Below are 21405 nucleotides of genomic sequence, written 5' to 3' on the forward strand. Positions count from 1 at the left end.
CTGCAGAGAACTGGAAGTGAAACAGGTTCTATGCAGAACAGATGGATCAGGGCTAAGGCAGGGATGTGCACTGCAGATGAGAACAGATTAATACCACAAGGGAGACTGGAGGAAAATTGGAAAGATGAGGGCATTTGGACTAATTCATGAATCATTTCCAACTGATAGCTATGCCTTCAGGCACAGTGAGTAATATCAAGGAAGCATATTTAAATTTCATAAGTTTGTTTTAATGAAGATTAGAATAAAGAGCCATAATAGTGGATGATTAAAAACTATCCTGTATTCCCCCATCCCAAAATGTACCTTAGTGATTTAAATATCACTGGGACACAAATTGCTGTTTGGAAAAGCCAGGGCAGATTGGTGGAGCTGGCACAAAGCTTTTGGGAATGTGGGTTTTTTGGAAGAGCTGTCTGAGCTGGGAGAACACGCTCCTCCACTTGAATCCAAGCCACAGAGAGGCAGCTCTGCCGTGTCTGGAGACGGGGTCTGATTTCTAGATCTCATTCTGATGTCTCTCCAAGTCTTTATCTTATCCAAATAGCCTTCGGTCTTAGAGGTTCAGACTTCCCAAAGCTCTGCCAGGGCAAGTAAATGTGGATTTAAAGATCTTTGAAGGAGATCTTCTGATCTATATTACAGAACAAGGTTTCAGCAGAGTTATTTCACATCTCTAAGTTACTTTGCTGTTACTAATGGATATTTTACTGCAGGGCAGACAAACACATAGAAAGAAAGAAGTCCTCCTGAATATTTAAATTATTTTAACATGCACAAAACCATCAGAACCAATTAAGATATTTGAGAGATATGTACCTGCCCAGTATCAGTGAAGATATCAGTTTTGATTATGGGTTGAAAAGTATGATTCTGTGTGTGAGGACATAAAAAATCCTTCCTTTTGCCAAGCTCAGATGAGTGTGATTACCTACATTAATAATGAATATAGTCCGTAAGAGAAAAAAGAAACTGAGAAAAGGAAAATTTACAGATAAATGTCTGGATGTTCTGCATTCTATATGACTTCTCAGCAGATAATTTTCAAGCTATAGAGGAGGATGTGAAAAACTTGACAGTGAGGGAAGATTCTGAGAAAAATCTAAAGAGGATGGGTAGTTCAGTTTGCTAGTGAGGAAATAATCTACACGGGTTTCTGTTCACCAGCACAGAGGATGTATTATACCTCTTGTAAAAAATTCTTTCATTTCAGGCAAAGCTGAATAAGAACAGAGGAAGGTACAAAATGGCTCACTTGCCTAAAGCTTGATTGTCATCCTGATGATTTCATGACTTCATTGCAGGTTGCAAATCTGGCCTGTTCGATCTCCAATAACGAAGAAGGTGTGAAGTTGGTCCGTATGGCAGCCACGCAGATTGATAGCCTGTGCCCACAGGTGAGTGAAGATTCCTGCTAAAAAGTACTTGGGAAGCCTTTTAGCTCTTAAAAGCATTAGAAGAAGAGCACAGCTTTGTCTTTGTCAGGAGAATGACAGAGACTTCATGATTTCCACCAGCTGAAAAATGCATCCATATCTTGAGACCCTTTGTATCAAACGGGTTGTAATGCTGTGTTTTTAACACAGCCCGTAATCTATTTGCTCTTTCCCTTAAAAAAAACCCCAAATTGCCACTCCTCCTGTAACCAGTGGGTTTGACTGACAGGTAATTAATGCTGCACTCACGTTGGCTGCCAGACCCCAGAGCAAAGTGGCCCAGGACAACATGGATGTGTTTAAGGACCAGTGGGAGAAGCAGGTGCGGGTTCTCACCGAGGCTGTCGACGACATCACTTCAGTGGATGATTTCCTCTCTGTTTCAGGTACTGGGGTCAAGAGACTTTCCTAAAAGTGTACTCCAAAATGAAAGTGTTGGGTCAGAGTGGATAAAAGCTGTAATTACTAAAGCATCATTAATCCATTAGTCTGTATTGGGTTGCTGATCTTCTGTGCTCGGTAGGGCCAACCGTGATGTGTTAATTAATCCCTGGTACCAATGGTTGGCTCTTCATCTCCCAGAAAGTAGCACCTATTTGTGATTCTGTTCCTAGAGAAGCTTTGTTGCAACTCAGGCACTAAGCAGGATTTTGGCCACCTTCTAAAAACGTATTCCAGACCTGTTAGAGGCTGAGAGCATTTGTAGAAATTGTTGGAATCCTTGTGCAGTTGTGGGCAAGAGGAGGAGAGGTGAATTGTAGAGAATCACAGAATGGTTTGGGTTGGGAGGCTAAAGAAGGGATGGGGAAGAGGAAGACGCTGACCCTGGGTCTGTCTTTTCTCCATCCTCCTGGTAAAGTGCTGCAGCTTGTGGCAGAGTCCATTGTTTTAATTTGATCATACCCAGTGAATGCTGTAGTTGCAAAGTGGTGCACTGGGTTAATTTCTGCTGCAGAAAACTCATTTTCCTATTTCGCTTAGAAGGGTGAATTTCATTGCTGTGAGTAAGAACACATAGTGTGCCTAGAGGGCTTTGCTTACTCCAGTGTCTCAGAAGAGCCAAACTTCATGAAACAGTCTGGCCAAAATGTTATGTTTCTTTCTACATTATTTTCCTTGATATTTCCTAATTTGTCTAAAAGAAGTTTATGAGAAAAAAGTATTGAAAGAAAAAAAATTATCTTTAAAAAAAAATCCTTAGTTTTCTTTTTTTGCCCTCTTTATCTTGTTTGGTTGTATCCTGCCACCCTTATCAACAGGGAAATGGTTTGGTTTAGCTAATTACACTCCTCTGTTCAACAGCCCTGCAAGTGTTTCCTGCAAGCCATGACAAGACAATGAAATTGAGCTCTCTGAATAGAAGGGTGCTTCAGAAATTGGGAGCACATTGATTTTCATTTGAGATTTGAAGCTGACAAACACTTTCTGGCAGAACTGCTGAGAGAAAGGGATGGCCAGGCTGTAAACTGCAGAGCCAGTCCATGTGCCAGAGCTCAAAATCTGCCTCAAATGGCCATTTTCTTCTTTGTTGGAGGATTTTGCTTACTCCAAGAGCTTGCATCCATAAACCAACAGTAATTTGAGTGGATGATGGGGTTTTTCATTCCTTTTTCTCAAATCTTAATTCCTTCAGAGTCTTGATTTAGATCCAAACTTTCCAAGGCATCTGAGAAGTATTATTTCTGTAAAGTTCAGATTCTTTTTTCCTAATTCTTTGCACAGACATCTCTGTTAAACATGAGGAAAAAGAAAACCTGTTGCTCTTGCTGTAAAGCTTGGAAGCCTCAGCTTATGCAGAGTACTTTTATTTTTGGATGTTAAGCCAGTGAAGCATTCAATATGCCACTATCTGGTTAAATGCACCTCCTGAAATGACACCTCCTCCTCTTCATATTGGCTGTCACATTTGATGGTATGGTTTAATAATGTGGTGGCTACCAGAAGAAAGCTGACCATAATTTCAAGAAGTTATTTCATATTCCAAATGCACTGTCCAAATTTATATATTGCTTCTTGTTGGGCAAAATTTGTCTGTGCCATGGTAAAAGCAAGCTGGTGGTGATGAAATGGAAACAGTGAAGAAAAATTTTAACAAAGCATTTTTTTTCCTTCTGAGTAGGGAGTGTTTTAAACAATGAATTTTGCCTTGGAAGTTACTCAGATTCACAGCTCAGGGGACTTTCAGTTTCCATCCAAAGTTGTTGCAGTGTAAAATTTGACATCATGTAAAACATTTCTGAAACCCTCAAATGATCCAACCTTGGGATTTTTAACTGTGAAGATTAGTGAGTCATCCTTTTTAGTGGCAAAGGATAATTAGCAAAAAACAGTTGGTGAACTGATTAATTCTGTTTTACTACTACTACAAAGAGCAGCGTTTCATTTTTAATTTAGAGGTGTCTCTAGCAGAAAATCAAGTTTCTGTTTCGAGTCACCAAGTTTCTCAGACTGAGTTTGGTCAAATATTAAATTCAGTTGTGGTCTTTCTAAAATTATTTTTGACTCTACTGACTGCAGAGAAATAATGCCTGACCCAATCAGAGTCTTCTTCATGCTTTCTCATAATTTGTATGTAAGAATAATACATAATTCTCACATAATTTGTATGTGGGAATGCTGTGTAAATTCCGATGCTGCAGTGCATGAGAGTAGATGATTCAGAGCCAGAAAAATAACAATACATCTCCCAAGAATGCAGTCAAGGTGCTTGGTGTCACCTCCTCTGAGCAGAGTCACTGTTGTCATCTCTTGTTTCATTTTATGCCAAGTCACATATAATTGTCAATGTGTGTTATTCAAAATTCCCAGCTTATTCCCTGGCATAGATGGAGTGAGAGAAATGAACTGCTCATGCCCAGGTTTTGTGCTGTCTGCAAAGGCCATTTGCTGTTGTCTTTTCAGTGTGATTTATTTTCTTTTCTGACTTACTTAGGCAAAAATGAGCCAAAGGTAATGAACATTTATGGGAGAGCGTAAATTCACCTTCAGAAAATTGCCCAGCTGTTTATTAGAGAATCTACAAATTATTTGACTGCTTTCCCTTTTGCATTCATTTTTACTACAATTTCATTATGATAAAATTCAGTGCGACGTTTGAAATTAATGTAACTGGTTTTCAAGGAATTACAGGCTGGGATGCACAGTAGAGGCGTGAGGAAGTAGCCCAGTCCCTAGTAAAGATAAATATCACACAGATTTTTATATTATGTGGCAATATCACAGAAGGCCTTTTGTCCTGAGTCTGGATAAAGGTAGATACCAATTTTTAACACACTGACATTTGCCCAAATCAGTGAGCTTTGCTGTGAGGAAGAGCGACATTGAACGAGCCGAATTTTTGACCTGAATTCCAGAAAACCACATCCTGGAGGACGTGAACAAGTGTGTGATTGCTCTGCAAGAGGGGGACGTGGACACGCTGGACAGAACCGCGGGCGCCATCCGGGGCCGCGCCGCCAGGGTCATCCACATCATCAACGCCGAGATGGAGAACTACGAGACCGGGGTGTACACCGAGAAGGTGCTGGAGGCCACCAAGCTGCTCTCTGAAACGGGTGAGTCTGCTCAAATGCTGAAGGAATTATGGAAATACTCTGGTCTAGCCATTTAAAACTCTCGGTGGGTTCTCTGGGTCTCTAGGTTCTCTGGGCTCTCGGGTTCTCTGGGTGCTCTGGTTCTCTGGGTTCTCTTGGTTCTCTGGGTCTCTGGGTTCTCTGGGTTCTCTGGACTCTCTGGTTCTCTGGTTCTCTGGGTTCTCAGGTTCTCTGGGTTCTCTGGACTCTCTGGTTCTCTGGTTCTCTGGGTTCTCTGGTTCTCTGGGCTCTCTGGTTCTCTGGGTTCTCTGGGTTCTCTGGGCTCTCTGGTTCTCTGGGTTCTCAGGTTCTCTGGTTCTCTGGGCTCTCAGGTTCTCTGGGCTCTCTGGTTTCTCTGGGTTCTCAGGTTCTCTGGTTCTCAGGTTCTCTGGGCTCTCTGGTTTCTCTGGGTTCTCTGGTTCTCTGGTTCTCTGGGTTCTCTGGTTCTCTGGACTCTCTGGGTTCTCTGGGTTCTCTGGGTTCTCTGGTTCTCTGGGTTCTCTGGGTTCTCTGGGTCTCTGGGTCTCTGGTTCTCTGGGTTCTCTGGGCTCTCTGGTTCTCTGGGTTCTCTGGGTTCTCTGGTTCTCTGATTCTCTCAGATTTGTAACTCAGAGAGAAATCTGCTCTTGAAAGCAAGATTCAAACAAATTCATGGCCGTGAGTGGGTTTTTTATTCTCAGTGCTGCTGCAGAAGTCACACTGACAGGAGCCATATAAGAGATTCAGTAGCACATCAAGACTAGGCCACTACATCAGAGTTTCTATGATTTGAATAAATAATACAGAGCCTTTTCTTCTGAGCTGGTTGATTTTGTGTTACGCATCTCCAGAAAATCACTGCAGACATCACTCTTTGGTCTGTGCAGGTGGATGTACTTGTCGATGGTTGAAGTGTCGCTAAACAAAACAACTTTTCGTTGAAAGATACATATAAGCAACTGAAAATGCACCACCTGATTGAAAAATTATAAAAGTCTGATTGTATAAAACGTGTAGATTATATAAAAGTAGAAAAGTCTGCTAGATTGATAGACTGGGAAGAAATATGCTTTTTTTTTTTTTTTTTTAATTTCAATCTGTTTTTGCCTCACCAGAGCAGGGATTGGATTCATCTCGGTGCAGGTGATTAGGTCTGTGCTGGTCATTTTAAAGCCCTTTATACCAGTGCTGACAATAATTCAGTGCAGGCAGTGCTACCAAGTGCTCTCATCTGCAAGCAGTGGGGTTTGGGATGGTTTAGGGTGAATTTTATTGACTTCACAGTCTGGGTCTCCGCGCACTGATCAGGTGCCCTGGCAGGACAGAGATGCACGAACTGTGGGTGTCTGGAAGTGTCTGAGCTGATCCTCCCCTGCCTGATTGCACTTGTTCATCTGAGGTTTGAAACCATCAAGATTATTCTGGAAGGAACAAATGAAAATTACACCAGGTCAGGACACATCAAATGGGATTCTGAGACCCAGAGCCCAGGAATTGTCCTGTGAGATGGAAAAGCAAAAACTGCTCCAGCTCTGCAGTCTCTCTGTTCACTTTGAGAACAGGAATCAACAAAATAAGCTAAAAAATCTGATTTGGGGATGAATAAATATTAGTCGTGGTATTGTAGCCCCCAGCTTTATGTCAGCCTATTTTTACTACCCAACAAGAGATGGAAATAGTAATGTAAGAGTGGAAACAGTAATGTAAATTTAGCAGCTTCTTTTTAAAAGTTTATGAGCTGGTTTCATGAATTCACAGAAGGAAAATAATCTGTTCAGTTTGACATGATAAAATATTCTGTTGCACTCTTCTGTTAAAGTCATCTTTTGGTCAAGGAGGGGCTATAAAGAAATCTTCCTACCATTAAGATTTCTTTTTTTATACAAAACAATGTATGTTCAAGCTTTTTATTGGGTTAAAACTTGTGACCCAACATTCTATAATTTTTTTATTAAATCTTTTTCAATGGGTAGGTATAAAGTGCTGTTATATAGATCAATATTATGTACAACAAATACTTATATTTCATATTTAATTAACTTTTTGATCTAATTTGAATTATAACTAAGTGCTGTGAACTCTGGAGTGAGTGCATCTTGACAACATCAATGTGTTATACTGGGATTCAGTAGTTAAGAACAAGTCCCTGTTCCTCCAACTCAGAGTTTTTTACATATTTTTTTATAAAGTGTAAACAAACCTGTGAGTATTTAAAAAAAAAAAAGATTATGTTTACCATATTAAGGACTTTATATCATGTACAAATTGTGTAGCAGTAGTTGAGGGGCCAGAATGGGCCCAAATTCAATGAAGCAGATGAAGCTGAAACAATTCCTGCCAGTTGTGAATGTGGATCATTAATATTAGAGCACAATTTCTATCTGCAGCTTTTCAGGCCAGTAACAAAGGCATTGATTGTGGTTTCTATGTGATTAAAAAAAGCAGAATTAACAGACTCATTTCATCATCTTAGAATAAAGTGGTTAGAGTGGAATTGGGATGCCCCTGTGCCCTTCTGGAATGGCCATCCTGGGAAGGGCTCAAAGCCCCTGTGGATGTGGCCCTTGGGCAGGTTCTAGTGCTGAACACAGTGGGGCTGAGGGACAGTGGACCTGGGAGGTGTTTTCCAACCTCAGAGATTCCATGATCTGGGTACCTGTAAATCCACACAGTTATTTCAACATTCTTTCAGTTCCCCGCCTCGAGTTCCTGCCCAGATTTTGTCAAACACTTAACAATGATGACAGGGATTGATCTGGATCCAGGTTCTACCCACAGATGTGCACATCAAAATCTCTGTGAGAAGCACAGTCACGAACATCTCACTGTTTTCATCTTCATTCCTTCCCTTTTTGTGTGTGTGTAGTTTTGTGGGTTTGGGGTTTTCTTGATTTTTTTAATTGACCTAATTTAGTTTTAAATGAAGTGCTTTTGGAAGCTGGGAAAAAATTGGTTAAATGATAATAGAAAGGAAATAAGCATGTTACCTTTCTCTTATAATAATCATTTACTTTTAATTGTCAGCTCAGAAAAGGAAAGCCTCTGTTAAGCCTTTTTTTCCCAGAGATTTCACTATGTTCTGTGATTATTGGGTTGGATCCACAGTGGAGAAATACGAATACAATGTTTTAGAAATACAGGCACCTTGCTAATGTTTTTTATTTTTTAAGGGGGAGAAAGTTAATCTCTCATGAAAATGATGTTGATAGTTTCTGAGAAATGTAAACTGCAAACATTGCTTCAATAACCAGTCTCACCTCCAAGTTTTATTTGTTTGTTGTTTTAATTTACAGCCATTGCAATATATGGGGTGGGGTTTTAGTGTTTCAGTGCTTTGCTGCCTGTGCTTGCCTCACAAACTGCCTGTAAAGCCAAGTACTTGATAAAGGCTGGGCTCTTATCTCTGGCAGCAGTTGTGGGGAGTGACAGACTGGTTAATGTCCTTTGAAAATAGACTACTTTCATTTTCCTTTAAAACCATAACAAAAACTTAGCTCTCACTTGCTGCTTTTCTTATAAATTCAAGATGGAACCTATAAAACCACAGAGTAGATGGGGCTCACTGGGAACAAACACCAAACTCATAGATTTTAGTGGATTTTACTTGACTAGGAGTAAACGAGAGCCTCAAGGTTCAATTTTCTCAGTTGATTGGTTGGTTTAGAGATGCTTTTTGGTTTCCTTTGTGGAGTTTTTGTCTGCTTTTGTTTTGTTTTGTTTATTTTGGGGGTTTTTTTAGGGTTGTTTTTGGTTTTTTATTTGTTTGGTTTTTATTTGTTTGGTTTGGGTTTAGTTTGGTTTGGTTTGGTTTGGTTGAGTTTGTTTTGAGGGGGCCTCTGTTAAATGTCATATTGGTATTCAGATTTGTAGAAAGCTGTGAAATCATCCTGTTACACATCCCTGTTTCCCCATGGGGGGAAAAAGGGGAGAGAAGGGTGGAAAATAAAAGACAAGAAAGAAAAAGTTAAAATAAGGGAAGGGAAGGGAAGGGAAGGGAAGGGAAGGGAAGGGAAGGGAAGGGAAGGGAAGGGAAGGGAAGGGAAGGGAAGGGAAGGGAAGGGAAGGGAAGGGAAGGGAAGGGAAGGGAAGGGAAGGGAAGGGAAGGGAAGGGAAGGGAAGGGAAGGGAAGGGAAGGGAAGGGAAGGGAAGGGAAGGGAAGGGAAGGGAAGGGAAGGGAAGGGAAGGGAAGGGAAGGGAAGGGAAGGGGGAAACAGAGCAGAATTGCTGTTTGAATGAGGTCTCTCATCCTGCTCAGTCCCCTGAGTGACCAAGGCCAGCTGAGACTTTCCCAGTCTCTGTTGGAACCCTGAATGCTGAAAATACCAGGCTTTCTGCTTTGACAGGCAGTGACCCTCAGGAGGGCACAGACTTTGCCCTGAGGCCGTGGGAATGGCTTCCAAAACTGAGTGATAGCACGGGAGTGTGTGTGTGTAGTTTACACTGAAGTGTGCAATGGCACAGGGTGAAATACTTAGAGTTTGGGGTTTAGGGGTATAGAATATAGTAATATATGTGTGGGACAATATGGAGGGATTTGGGTGTTGCCTGGGTCCTTCTTCTTCACTTTCTTTTTCCTTCTCCTTCTCAGGTCTGGGTGATCTTTTCTAATTGGTTAGTGGAAGCCCATATTGCGGACATTGAGTAATCTTAATTGGGTTACAAATCAAAATAACTTAGGTGTCGGGTTTTAATTGGTTTTGCTTATTGTTTAAAAGTCCTTGAAAGGAAGTAGAAGAAGCCCTTTTTCTTGCCATTTTAGATAGAACTCACACCTTGTGAGAATGTATATTAAATAAGAAATAGTAAACATCCAAGTCCAAATGAGATCCCGTCGTGTCTAGAATCTTCTGTCCAGAGCTAGCGAGAGCCAACAACCTCCACATCCACCGAGGAGGAGACCAAAGTGTTCTCAGCAGTTACTCAAAAGCTCTGAAAACAGAAGGCAAGGAGCCTGTGCTTCTAAACAAATAAAAAGGATTGTCACTAGAAAGAAATCAAGGAACAGGCAATGAGGCCATTTCCTATTTCCCAAGATTTTTGAGGTTCAGGAAGGAGAAAAAGCCATGACATTCTTCAAAGGTCAGGAGGGTTGGATTTAAGCTGGGAAAACTGGAGTAGACTTTGCAGGGTTGGTATGAAAGGAAGTGAATGGGAAATGAAAGGGATAAGAGTAGAGCAAGTAGGACCAGAACTGCCTGGGAAAGGCTGGGAAAACTCCCAACATGTGGTTGGGGGTTTTTTGGGTGTTTTTTTGTTTTGTTTTTGTTTGTTTGTTTGTTTTGTTTGTGGTTTTTTTGGGTTTTTGTTTTTGTTTTGTTTTGTTTTGTTTTTGCTCCAGTTTGTACTGGGCTGTCTGGAAACCATCCTGGAACAGCAAGTGCTGCACTACTTGGGTGTAGTAAATTACTTCTGGGAGTAAATTTGAAATTTGAAATCGTCTGATTCACACCCAAAATTGGAGTTTCAGCTTTTAGCATGTTTTAAAAATATCCCAGTAACTTTGTAACTCCCTGGTGTAAAGTGGGTCACTCCGACTTCTGCTTTGGCACAATTTTTTTATTTTGTCTTTATCAGAATGGACTAATGTTGAAAATCAGCACTACTGGCAATTCAGCAATCAGCCTGTGAGAGTTTTATCAGTGTGAATAGGGCAAGCTTTAAAGATATTTATCACTAAGAAAAGGCAGCTCAATGATGTTATCAAATCCAATACTAAAATGTGGGAAAGATGGATTTTTCAGCAGTGATATGAAGGGAAACAAAATGTAGAAGCAAGAAGATGAATTTAAGCATAGCTGTAATCAAAAAAACCCCATATTGAATCTGAGGGAGAGCTAAAAGATGCGAAATGGAGCCCATTTAAAAAATAAATGATGTTAAATTCATGTTTTATGGGAGTTAGGGTAGTTGTAGTAAAACTTATGGGTACCATCATCCTGAGAACATGAGATCATTTATCCAGGAGTTTTGATCAAATTATGACTTTTATTCTGCAAAGTACTGTAGCATTTTCTTTAAAGTTTTGCTAAACTGAAATCCAAAGGTCAAGGTGTCACCAACAGAAAAAAAACCAAAAAACAAAAAACAAAAAAAGAAAAAAGAAAAAAAAAGAAAAAAAGAAAATCAATGCATTATTAAAGAAAAGGTATTTTACAAAAGGACCAGAGAAGACCCAAGATTATGTTCCACTAGTGCTTGGTTTAATCCAAAGAATTTTTAACCAGAGAAACTCTGATCAATATACAGGGGAATACACTAAGAAATCATATGAAATGCATTATAAAGCAATTAAATCAGACATTAGAGATGAATCAATCACCTCTGTAGCTCAAAGCTGAAACGCTAGCTCTTTTTCTCTCCACTTTGAGAGTTTAAGAATGAAACACAATGCTAAAGGAGAATCTAATGTAATTGATGTAGATTTTCAAAGGCTTTCCCTAACATGCTGCACACGCAGCTGTTTGGCAAACGGGTAACCACGGGGGGAGTGTTCAGGCCTTTGATGGATTAGGAGCTGGTGACAAGGCACGAGCAAAGCACAAGGGATGATTTCTCAGCAGGCAGAAAGGGAAATCTTGTGACACGCCAGGGTCAGAGCCAGGTTGGTGTGTGATGCATTCCTTAACAGGTGAATAAGCAGCAGCAAAATTTGCCAAAATTTGTTTGGGCTGCTTGGGAGGGAAAGACAAGACTACAAGATATTTTTATTTAATTTCTCTAGATAAATGGAACAATTAAATCTATATTATCTGTGTTGATAGAAAGGTTCTGAGCTAATTCATCCTCTCAGAAAATCTGTGGCACTGTGTTGGGCAGCTGAGAAATGACACTTTTTCCATGCTCAACAGCCTCACATCGGTGCTGAGGATGTTAGGCTGTGCTTATAGGGAGATGTTCACTGAATACCCCAAGTAGATATTTCCACTTTGTTCTCCACAACCTAAAGATCTTCCAGGAATGAAGGAGGTCAAGATAAGGATTACGTAATCAAACAAAATTCAAGGTTTAGATGTCAATTAAGTCAGTGAGAGTTTAAAAAATACCAGGGTTATCTATTTTGGATGTGCCAGACACCTTGTATAATGAATAATGGGTTAATATAATAGAAATGCCCATTTTCATAAACCAGTATTATTTAGTCACTGTTCAGATCTGTTCTCAAAAACATTTAATGCTCTTAAAAGACATTTTTTGAAATAAAGAGGGTGGTGGTGGAAGTAAAATAAATTTCCCAGATCTAGAAGATATAGGCAGAGAAATGGAGTGCATATCCATCCACCAACTCCAACAGAATGTTTTGTGAATACAAGTGTGAACTGTACAATAATGTTTTAAAATAAAATCTCTGGTATTCCTTGCATCCCCCTGCCTACACACATCTACATATTGATACACACAGACTTATAGCTAAGCCAGGAGGGGTGGTTTGCTTTTTACATAACCTGCTTGGTGTCCAACAGCATGAGACTGCTTTCTTGAGGGAGTTTTCTGCAGAGTTTGCTTTCATTTGGAATATTAACCTGAAGGGAGTTCTGTTTGGCAGGAATCATATTTTGAAGGTTCTCACTGTGAGCAGTTTCGCACAGGTAGACAGGAGAGTGAGACAGCTGAAACTGGTGAGACAGAAATGTCCCTGCAGCTGACATTTGTTATCCTCCTCTGTCCACTCTGGGATGTGCCTGGCTCCTGCCCTGACATTTATCTTTCTGTGACTGGCAGTTCAGTCAGAACAAAGTTGGAAGGAGTGTTTTTCCCTGCAGTGTGTGTGTCTTGTCTCCCAGCACTTGGTAACGTGGCTCCAGTCTTGCTATTTATTTCTGTAGTATCCCTCTCACCTGGGCTGCACATGAGCAAATCCATTTCTTCCATTCCCACCTCAGTCTGCTTGGTTGCATAAACCCACAGGTAAAGCTGGAGCCTTCTGGGAATGCCAGAAGAGTTAACAGAAGAGGGCCAAAGGGGCAGGACTTGGCCATAAAATTCAAGGAAGCCTGAGAACTTTGTTTTTATGGGCTGTGGCTAAATCAGTGTTTGGCAGTGAAGGCTGATTCTTCCTGAAAGTCTTGTGTTCACTGCAAACTGCTATGGAATGTGGATATTCATTATTTTACAGCTGACTTTTAGCCATTTCATTGGGGAAAAGTCAATCACTAAATAGCAGGAAGGGAAAAGATGGTCTTGTGCATTGGACAGTGATGTTTCATCTTCCCCTGTGCCATGGCACTCTGCCCTAATTTTGCTTTTCCTGTTCCCTGAGACAAACAGGATTTGATACCCAAAACGGAGCTGGAGAAGGGTCTGGAGCCCCAGGAGCAGCTGAGGGGGCTGGAAAGGGGCTCAGCCTGGAGAAAAGGGGGATCAGGGGGGACCTTGTGGCTCTGCACAGCTCCTGACAGGAGGGGACAGCCGGGGGGGTCGGGCTGTGCTTGCAGGGAACAGGGACAGGAGGAGAGGGAATGACCTCAGGCTGGGCCAGGGGAGGTTTAGATTGGATATTTGGGAAAATTCCTTCATGGAAAGGATTGTCCATCCCTGGCACAGCTGCTCAGTGCAATTTAGAGTCCCCATCCCTGAGGGGATTTAAAAGCCATGTGGATGTGGCACTTGGGGACGTGGTCAGTGGTGGCCTTGGCAGTGCTGGGTCAAGGATTGGACTCTGTGATCCCAGGGATGTTTTCTACCCCAAATGATTCTGTGATTCTGTGATATGTTATGTAATATTTCAGTAGACTCCTATAGAGCTTTCTTTTTTCAATCAGCAATATAATAGTCATGACTGAAATGTAAATTATGAGACAAGGACTTAAAAACATTCTGTGAAGTATTTAGAATCTTCTGATAAGAAATGTACAGTTCTTCTAGAAACAGGCTTTGACAAACACTGTTAGCTAAATAAGGTGTCATTTTTCATTCCTTATTCACCCTTCAAACAAAACCAAGAATCTGTGCTATCTTTGACAGAGGATGTCAGATATCCCTTAGGAATGATCTTTTAAATACCTGTTTTAAATACTTCAACTTCCCAGCAGACTGCATTCTTTTTTCAGTTAAGTAAATTAACGAATTAAGAAAAAAAAAAAAAAAAGGAAAGAAAAGATAACCCAAAGGAAAAAAATCAAAACAAAACAAAAACAAACAAACCCAAACAAACAAACAAAAAGCCACACAAACACAAAAAACAACTAAAGAATGAAGACATTTCATCCAGAGCCCTGAAAATTTTAAGCTGTAACTTTGTGAATGTTTTATACTAAAACCTCTTAAATCTGGGTAATGGCTGAGCTTTTTTCTAAGACAGCACCTTTTTGTTTTGTAAGGTAATGGATCATTCATTGGGTTTTTTTTTTTCTTTTTAGTGTCCCCTGACAACCTTAAATTTACAATCCTGCCCGTCATAGATAATTTTCTTGATTTAGGTGACACAAACTATGATGTTTAGGAGAAGCACAGACATTTTCAGGGATCCTGTGAAACTTTCAGCAGTGTGATAGTGCAAACCTTTAAGCTGCCATGTCATTATCAAATAATCTTACCCACAACTGGCCAGATTTTTATAGCTGTTTAAGGGCTACGTAGATAAGGTGATTGGCACCTTAAATGATCTGTCTCTGTCAACATGGCATAAAGAAAATCAGTTTTCATAAGGACAGGTACAAATTCTTGAACAAATACAGAGGTATGAGGTCCAGCCAGAGGGCACAGCTGGGTGCAGTGGGTACAGGAGAGCAATCACTTCTCTGCAGCTCAAATATCTGATTTTTCTGAGGACAGTCTGGCTCCAGGGAACAAGCCCTGGTCTTTGAGAAGGGTGCTTCCCTTGGATCCAAATCCCTGGTTTCTAAAAGGAGTCAAGCAGCTGCTCATCTTTTCAAAATGAAGCTTTAAGAAATAGCTCTGCTGGTGCCTCTCAAAAGTTGTCAAGATGAGACCCCTGGGAACCCTTCAGTTCCAGTGAGAGTGGGATGGAAAGGAGCCACGTTGTGCTCAGCCTGATTCAGAGCCAGAATTGTGCCAGGAATTGGTGCACAAACAGAGTTGATTTATTCCTGAACTCGGTTGTCCAAAGCAGACATCTGGTCTAAGCCAAACACCTCCCTCTCTGTTTAGTGGGCACAGGACAATCAGAATTTTATCCAGCTGAACTACAGCCTTTAAAGTAGGGTAGGTGTGGTTAATTCTTTAATGGAAGCATCTACTGTTCTTGGCCTGGTATGAGGAAAAAGATTTCAAACTTTCAGTTGTATGAAGTGAGACAAAACCAAACCAAATTTCCTGCCTCGCATTGATGCTGCTAAGATTTAGAAGCCCATGCACCTGGAGGGTCCTTGACCTTTATTGCTTTTTTTGTGTCTTAATTATCCCTTTCCACATTTCTGAACATTCACATCTACTTAAGATTCTGAGGAATTCAAGTTCCTAAATAATAAGGCCATAAAAGTGCAATAAATCAGCAAGGCATTCATTTAATCTTGCATATTAATGAAACTTTTTGTTCTAATGCTACGAACGAGAACGCCCAAACATTTTTTTAATTTTTATCTCAATAATTTTATTATGTAACCTAACATTTCTCTGTCTGTCAGGGATCTTATTGTTCCCATATCACTAAACAAATTTTGCAGTGATGTTTCTAAGTACAAAAATTGCAGTACAAACTGATTGCCATAGGAGAAAAAGTCAACAGGGAATATATTTTTAAGAAACAGATAATTACTTGATAATTTTAATATGTAGGAGATATGAGTGGGTGGGAGAAAAACAAGAAGAGTTTTAGAGAAAATATTTTCTTTGTGGAACAGAGTGGTTCACAAAAAATAAAATTTTATCAAGGCATGAATTCACACATCGTGATATGCTGGATTTCCATTTTGCATCAGAAAAAAAAAGAAGTAATTTAAAAGAATTAATCATTTGATAAAATGGAAGTAATTTCAACTGTGCTGATTCCCAGTTTTTCTCCAGCAGCCTGGATTTTGTTGGCATTGGTCTTGCTTTCAGTGCCACTGGAAACTCATCCACAGAAAGGCTTTAAAATCTTTATTTTGTTGGAATGACAAAGTCAGTGAATTAGAAGTCTTGCTATTAACTTAGGACCTGATTCTGTCAACATTTATGCAGGTGCCTAATTAATTCATGTAGTTAGGCTGAGAGATGTTAATGGACCACATTTTTCAGTCTAAGCATATGTGTGACTGTTTTCAAGGCCACAGCTCAGACTGAGAAACCAGTGTTTAATTTTTCCCCAGAAGTATTGATTTGCTTCTGAATCTAAAATTTATAGCAAATTTCTCTGTGCATAATAAATGAATCATTCTCTGCCTGATGCATTTACAAGTTTTAGCTCCAGAGTCCAGTTCACGCCTTTGCCTGGATTTTACTTGTGGTTCTTTCACCTTTGGCACAGGAATATCCTTCTTTGTGTGGAGAATAATGGAGAAGAAAGACTGGAGGGGTTTTTTTTCATGGAGCTCAATAGCCTTAACTGGAGAATAATACATTTCTCAACTCAATTTTCAATTTTCAGAAACTTCATTAAATGACAACATATGCTTAGAGAAGCAATAAGTAATAGCCCCTTATAAAAGGTGGTTTTTTTCTTGCTTGTCCAATCAAAAGTGAGCACTGATGTAAAAAATACGATTGGCAAGCAAGAAATTCATAAATCAGTTTAATATCTATTTCCATTTTGAAACAGTAAATAATGTTCATGTGTGGTAATGTAAATTAGGGATTAAATTATAGCCAGGTCTGCAAAATCAGAACTTATCAGAGAGGCTTCCACACCCAGTGGATGTAATAAATGTGGTCAGGATGAACACCTCACGTTCAGGAAGATAAAGAAAGTGTAACTTCCCACCTCACAACCATTTAATTTGAATTTTCCTTGTTTTGTTCTGTCAAGTATGGCCATGACAAAGTCCAGCTGTGTCAAATCTGCTTCCCCCTCTGTCAAGGGAAATATTGTAAAAGCTTGGTGCAACTGATTTCCACAAATCTGCTGCCTGTCCAGCATCTGCTGATTATTTACGGATAATTAAACCTTAATTGCTCCACATCATGTTTCATTTTATTTCTGGGTTCTGAAATGGAATGTTGCATGTAGGATAAATCTCCCTTCCTTTCTTCTCTACCTTTACATGAACCTTTACATAAGGATTATATACCTTCATCTAAAATAATAATCTCTTAATCTATAATAATAATCTCTTTTTTCCAAACCTCTGGAATTTTCACCATCACTGTTTCTCTTGAGTTCTCGAAGATGGTTCAGAAAATGCTTTGATTTTTTTCTTAAGAGCTACAGGGTAAATTTTACTATACTCTGTTAATTCAAACATGTATGTAAAAGATAAATTTCCTTATGCTTATGCAGATGTTCTTTAAACTGCCCATTCCCAATTCAGGCCTGTTGCATCTACTATTAATTATATCCAATACCTGACCACCTCTGCTAGTTAGGAAATTTTAGACAGAAATTTAAGGTCAAATTTAATTTAAATATTAGGGTTCTTTACCTTCTTTTTTTTTTAAATTATTGTTGTCATTATTGCATCTCTAGTTTTACTTGTTTTATCCCAAAATAATATCTCTTTTATTCTTTAGGTTTACTTGTTTACATTGTGGTTTTAATGATTGCTTTTTGATATTCAGGCTAGACACTTCCTTATGCAATCATATTAGTCTCCTACTACACTTTCAAGTGTTCTATTAATTAAGGTAATTTGATATATGCATTTATTAAATACTCTTTCCAAACCTTCCTTCTCTCTCAAACTCCTTTTCTAATTAAAATGTTTCCCCTCTGCCTGGCAATGTTTTGTTAATGTTTACTTTTTTTAAAGTCTATTGTTGCTGTCACCTTTTCCTGTTTCTCCAGTGTGTCCCAGGAACTTAGTGAACATTATCTGCATGGAAAATATAAATCTGTTCTTTCATCTGTCTATATGAACATATATATATATATATATATATATATATATATATATATAGTGATATATAAACAAGATTTGAATCACTATATTTAAAGTTTTCCTCATCTGCATCCAATGCATAATATTTAAATGCCAGAAACAGAACGTTTGAGCTCTGTGTTGCTGCCACTTCTTCAAAATGTTAACTATTCTTAAAACACAGTTTTCTGTCATCTTACTTTAAGTCACCTACTATAAAATAAATTTAAGAACATTCAGTGAAGAAGACTGAAAAATGTGGTTTCTTTCCACAGTAGAAGCTCCTGGGAAAGAATGTCACTGCTCTTGATGAAAATAGCACTGGAAATTTCCCTTTGTATTCATCAGTTGGGTTCAGGTTCCAATAAGTGTTTTAGAAGTAGGATTTAGGGAAAAGATGGGCAAAAGGAGGTAATATTTTAACAACAAAATAAAAGACTATATCTGTTGTAGAATCATTTCCTATTATTGTAATTACATTGCCAAAATAGTAGTCAGTGATACACAATCTGGATACCAAAATGCTAGAATAAAAGTGGTATGAAATGATGAAAAGATGGCTATCTGTAAATCTTAACTTGACCCAAGTTCCTTAAATTTTCAGAATTAATCCAACTGCATTTTTTATCCAGCTTTCTAATGAGACATTGATTATGTTTGTCCTCTGTGAGCACAATCCTCCCATATTAATGTTAAAAATGTGAAGTACAGGAATGGAGGTGCAGTATAATCAGTGATGTTCCTGTTTGCAGGATTTGGGTTTAAGTTATTTTCCTGCAAACACGATGAGCAGGAAGTGATTATACCTTCAAAGGAATCCTCTACGAAATTGGAAGAAAAGTCTCTTGCTGCTTCAAGCAATGCCCTGAAACCATTTAAAAAAGCAAATAATTGCTTTATTAAGTTGTTTATTAAATAAGTTCCAACCACATTAAAATATTTTTAGCCATTATCTATGGCTATGTTTTTTGTTATATACTTGGTAATAGTGAAGAAACAGAAGATGCATTTAGGTGTCTTCACAAAAGTATATCCTTGACTTTGCATTTTGTCTCTTATAAAATTATTATTATCTAATATGAGCTAGAGTGTAAATTTTGTAAATTAGCAGGCATAATGGCTACAGTTTGCCTTGATCACTTGATACAAATATTTGCTGTGCTCATTACAGGTTGTAAAGCTCTTAAATGAACTTCACTGACTGCTCAGGTGTCTGGCAGCCTTGTAGAAGTTAGTAAATCACAGTTTTTGAAGGGAGTTTTCTATTCTTTGTTGCACAACTGAAGGATAGAATAGAGTTGCTTATTCCCATGCTGTCAGATAAAATACCAGAGCTGTCCACGTGCAGGGTGGGTACAAACCCATCCGTGAGCCTCCCTCTGCCTGGGAATTCCCAGGACAGTGTGAGCCGTGTCTCCTGGAAATTATCCATGCCCCAGAGCAGTGGAGAAGCGCTCAGGAGAGAAGGTGCCTAATCAGAGAAGGTGTCTAATCAGAGAAGGTGTCTAATCAGAGAAGGTGTCTAATCAGAGAGGTGTCTAATCAGAGAAGGTGTCTAATCCTGTCACAGTGTGTGCTTCTGATGTGTCCCAGGGCGCAAGGAGTGCGACACCTTCCCCTGGGGAGCTCTCACCTCCCCAGTCAGGGACTCCGATGCTCTCAGCGATCGCTTCTGGGGCACAGAGATGAAGCAGAGGCGAGACAGGTCTTGGGGTAAACTGTAGAGATTTATTAAAGGTAGAACTGAAGAATAAAGCCTAAAGCTGAACCCCAAGAACCGGGAGCACGCTTCCCGCCGTGGGTTTTATAGAAGGGGCAACACAAAGCAAATAACCAATGAGGGTACACTCAGAGAGGAGTCTAAGGCAGGGAATACAGAACTAAATCCAATGGGAATAAGAAACGGAGGGGAACAATACAGGACAGCAAATGATATGTCGAGCAAGGGGAAATTGGCAGGGAAAGTTATAGAAACAGGGGCAGGGATACAGGGGATTGACAACTGGGAAGGGAGGAGATTAGGGAAGGGATAAAGGTTTGAGGGCCAATGGGGAAACTTCTAGGGAGTGGCCAGCTGACAAGTAAAAGAATTGACATATAACGGTATGCATAATTTAAATCATAACACACAAATGAAATAGAAAACTGGCCTGGAAATTCAAAGCAAAAACCCACACCACAACATAATCCTGCTGCCTGTCCTTGTGTCCCCCCAGTGATGCCACGATTTGCTGAGCAAGTGGAGGTGGCCATCGAGGCCCTGAGCGCCAACGTGCCGCAGCCCTTCGAGGAGAACGAGTTCATCGACGCCTCCCGCCTGGTCTACGACGGCGTCCGGGACATCAGGAAAGCTGTCCTGATGATCAGGGTACGTGATTTATGAGCTGGGATTTTCAGGGAGGTGTGATGGATAAGAGGGATACGAAAGCTCTGGAATCAGCCTGGTGTTGTAATGAGCCAGAAGAGGTTGACCTTGAAACAGGCACCCGTGACACCTTGAGCTGTCATGGGTAAGAGGGGTATGAAAGCTCCTTGGAATCAGCCTGGTGTTGCAATGAGCCAGAAAAGGCTGGCATTGAAACAGGCACCCTTGACACCTTGAGCTGTCATGGGTAAGAGGGGTAAAAAAGCTCCTTGGAATCAGCCTGGTGTTGCAATGAGCCAGAAAAGGCTGACATTGAAACCGAGCATGAAACAGAAGTACATTCACCAACAAAAGAATTAGTAAATAAAGAGATGGGGTTACTTAGTAGGTGAACCACAGTTAGTGTGTTGATCAGCTAGGAGAAGATTTGATCACAACTGCCAATAGATGCAAACGTCATTACTGTTTCCATAGTAATGGCAGTAATTTGCCAAGGTCTTCAGAGTTTGTGTAGATTTCTCATTGGTTTATTTGGGGTTTTTCTCTAATGTAAGTGTGCTGCCTGGCATGTGAGGTAGGTCTGGTTAAAATCTAAATGAATCTAAATGAATAAATTATCTTGCTGCTCCAGCGAGCCACTGCAGGGATGGTTTTGAATGTTTACTGAGGTAAAAAAACATGTCATTTCAGTGTTGACTAACAAGTTGATTCAATTTGCTTAGACATCTTTTAATAAAATAAACAAACAAATAAAAGACACCACAGAACAACATCATTATTGTGATAGTAGGTGCGTGTTGCTTGGGACTGGATGAGCTTTGAGGTCCCTTCCAACCCAAACCATCCCAGCATTCCATGATTCTGGGAAATGAAAGATCTGCATAGTAAAGGATTTGTGTTTTCCCTTTGATTTTCCAGTTCCTTCATCTGTAACAGCACTTTCCCAGCTTTTCTTAAGACAAGAAAAACTGCTTAGCGCACTTTAGTCTTTTCTAGTCACTTCAAATTGTGTTACAGACTCAATCATCAGGTGGGATCTCCTACAAGCCCAGGTTTTCCCACCCCCTACACAGAGTTCCAGCTTCGAGCACCCCTCTGTACAT

General features: G+C 39.9%; 1 protein-coding gene across 2 annotated transcripts in view; it reads left to right on the top strand.

Moving 5' to 3' along the window:
- The window catches only part of CTNNA2 (catenin alpha 2), a 464238-nt gene that overhangs the window by 399486 nt on the left and 43347 nt on the right, over nucleotides 1-21405 (top strand). For both annotated transcript variants that reach the window (XM_063401389.1, XM_063401390.1), the window contains 4 exons: nucleotides 1305-1397; nucleotides 1666-1822; nucleotides 4790-4990; nucleotides 20154-20305. In XM_063401389.1, coding sequence (XP_063257459.1) covers nucleotides 1305-1397; nucleotides 1666-1822; nucleotides 4790-4990; nucleotides 20154-20305 — 603 coding nt within the window. The remainder of the gene's footprint in view (nucleotides 1-1304; nucleotides 1398-1665; nucleotides 1823-4789; nucleotides 4991-20153; nucleotides 20306-21405) is intronic.

This window comes from Prinia subflava, chromosome 7 (genome assembly GCF_021018805.1).
Source record: "Prinia subflava isolate CZ2003 ecotype Zambia chromosome 7, Cam_Psub_1.2, whole genome shotgun sequence".
Taxonomy (NCBI): domain Eukaryota; kingdom Metazoa; phylum Chordata; class Aves; order Passeriformes; family Cisticolidae; genus Prinia; species Prinia subflava.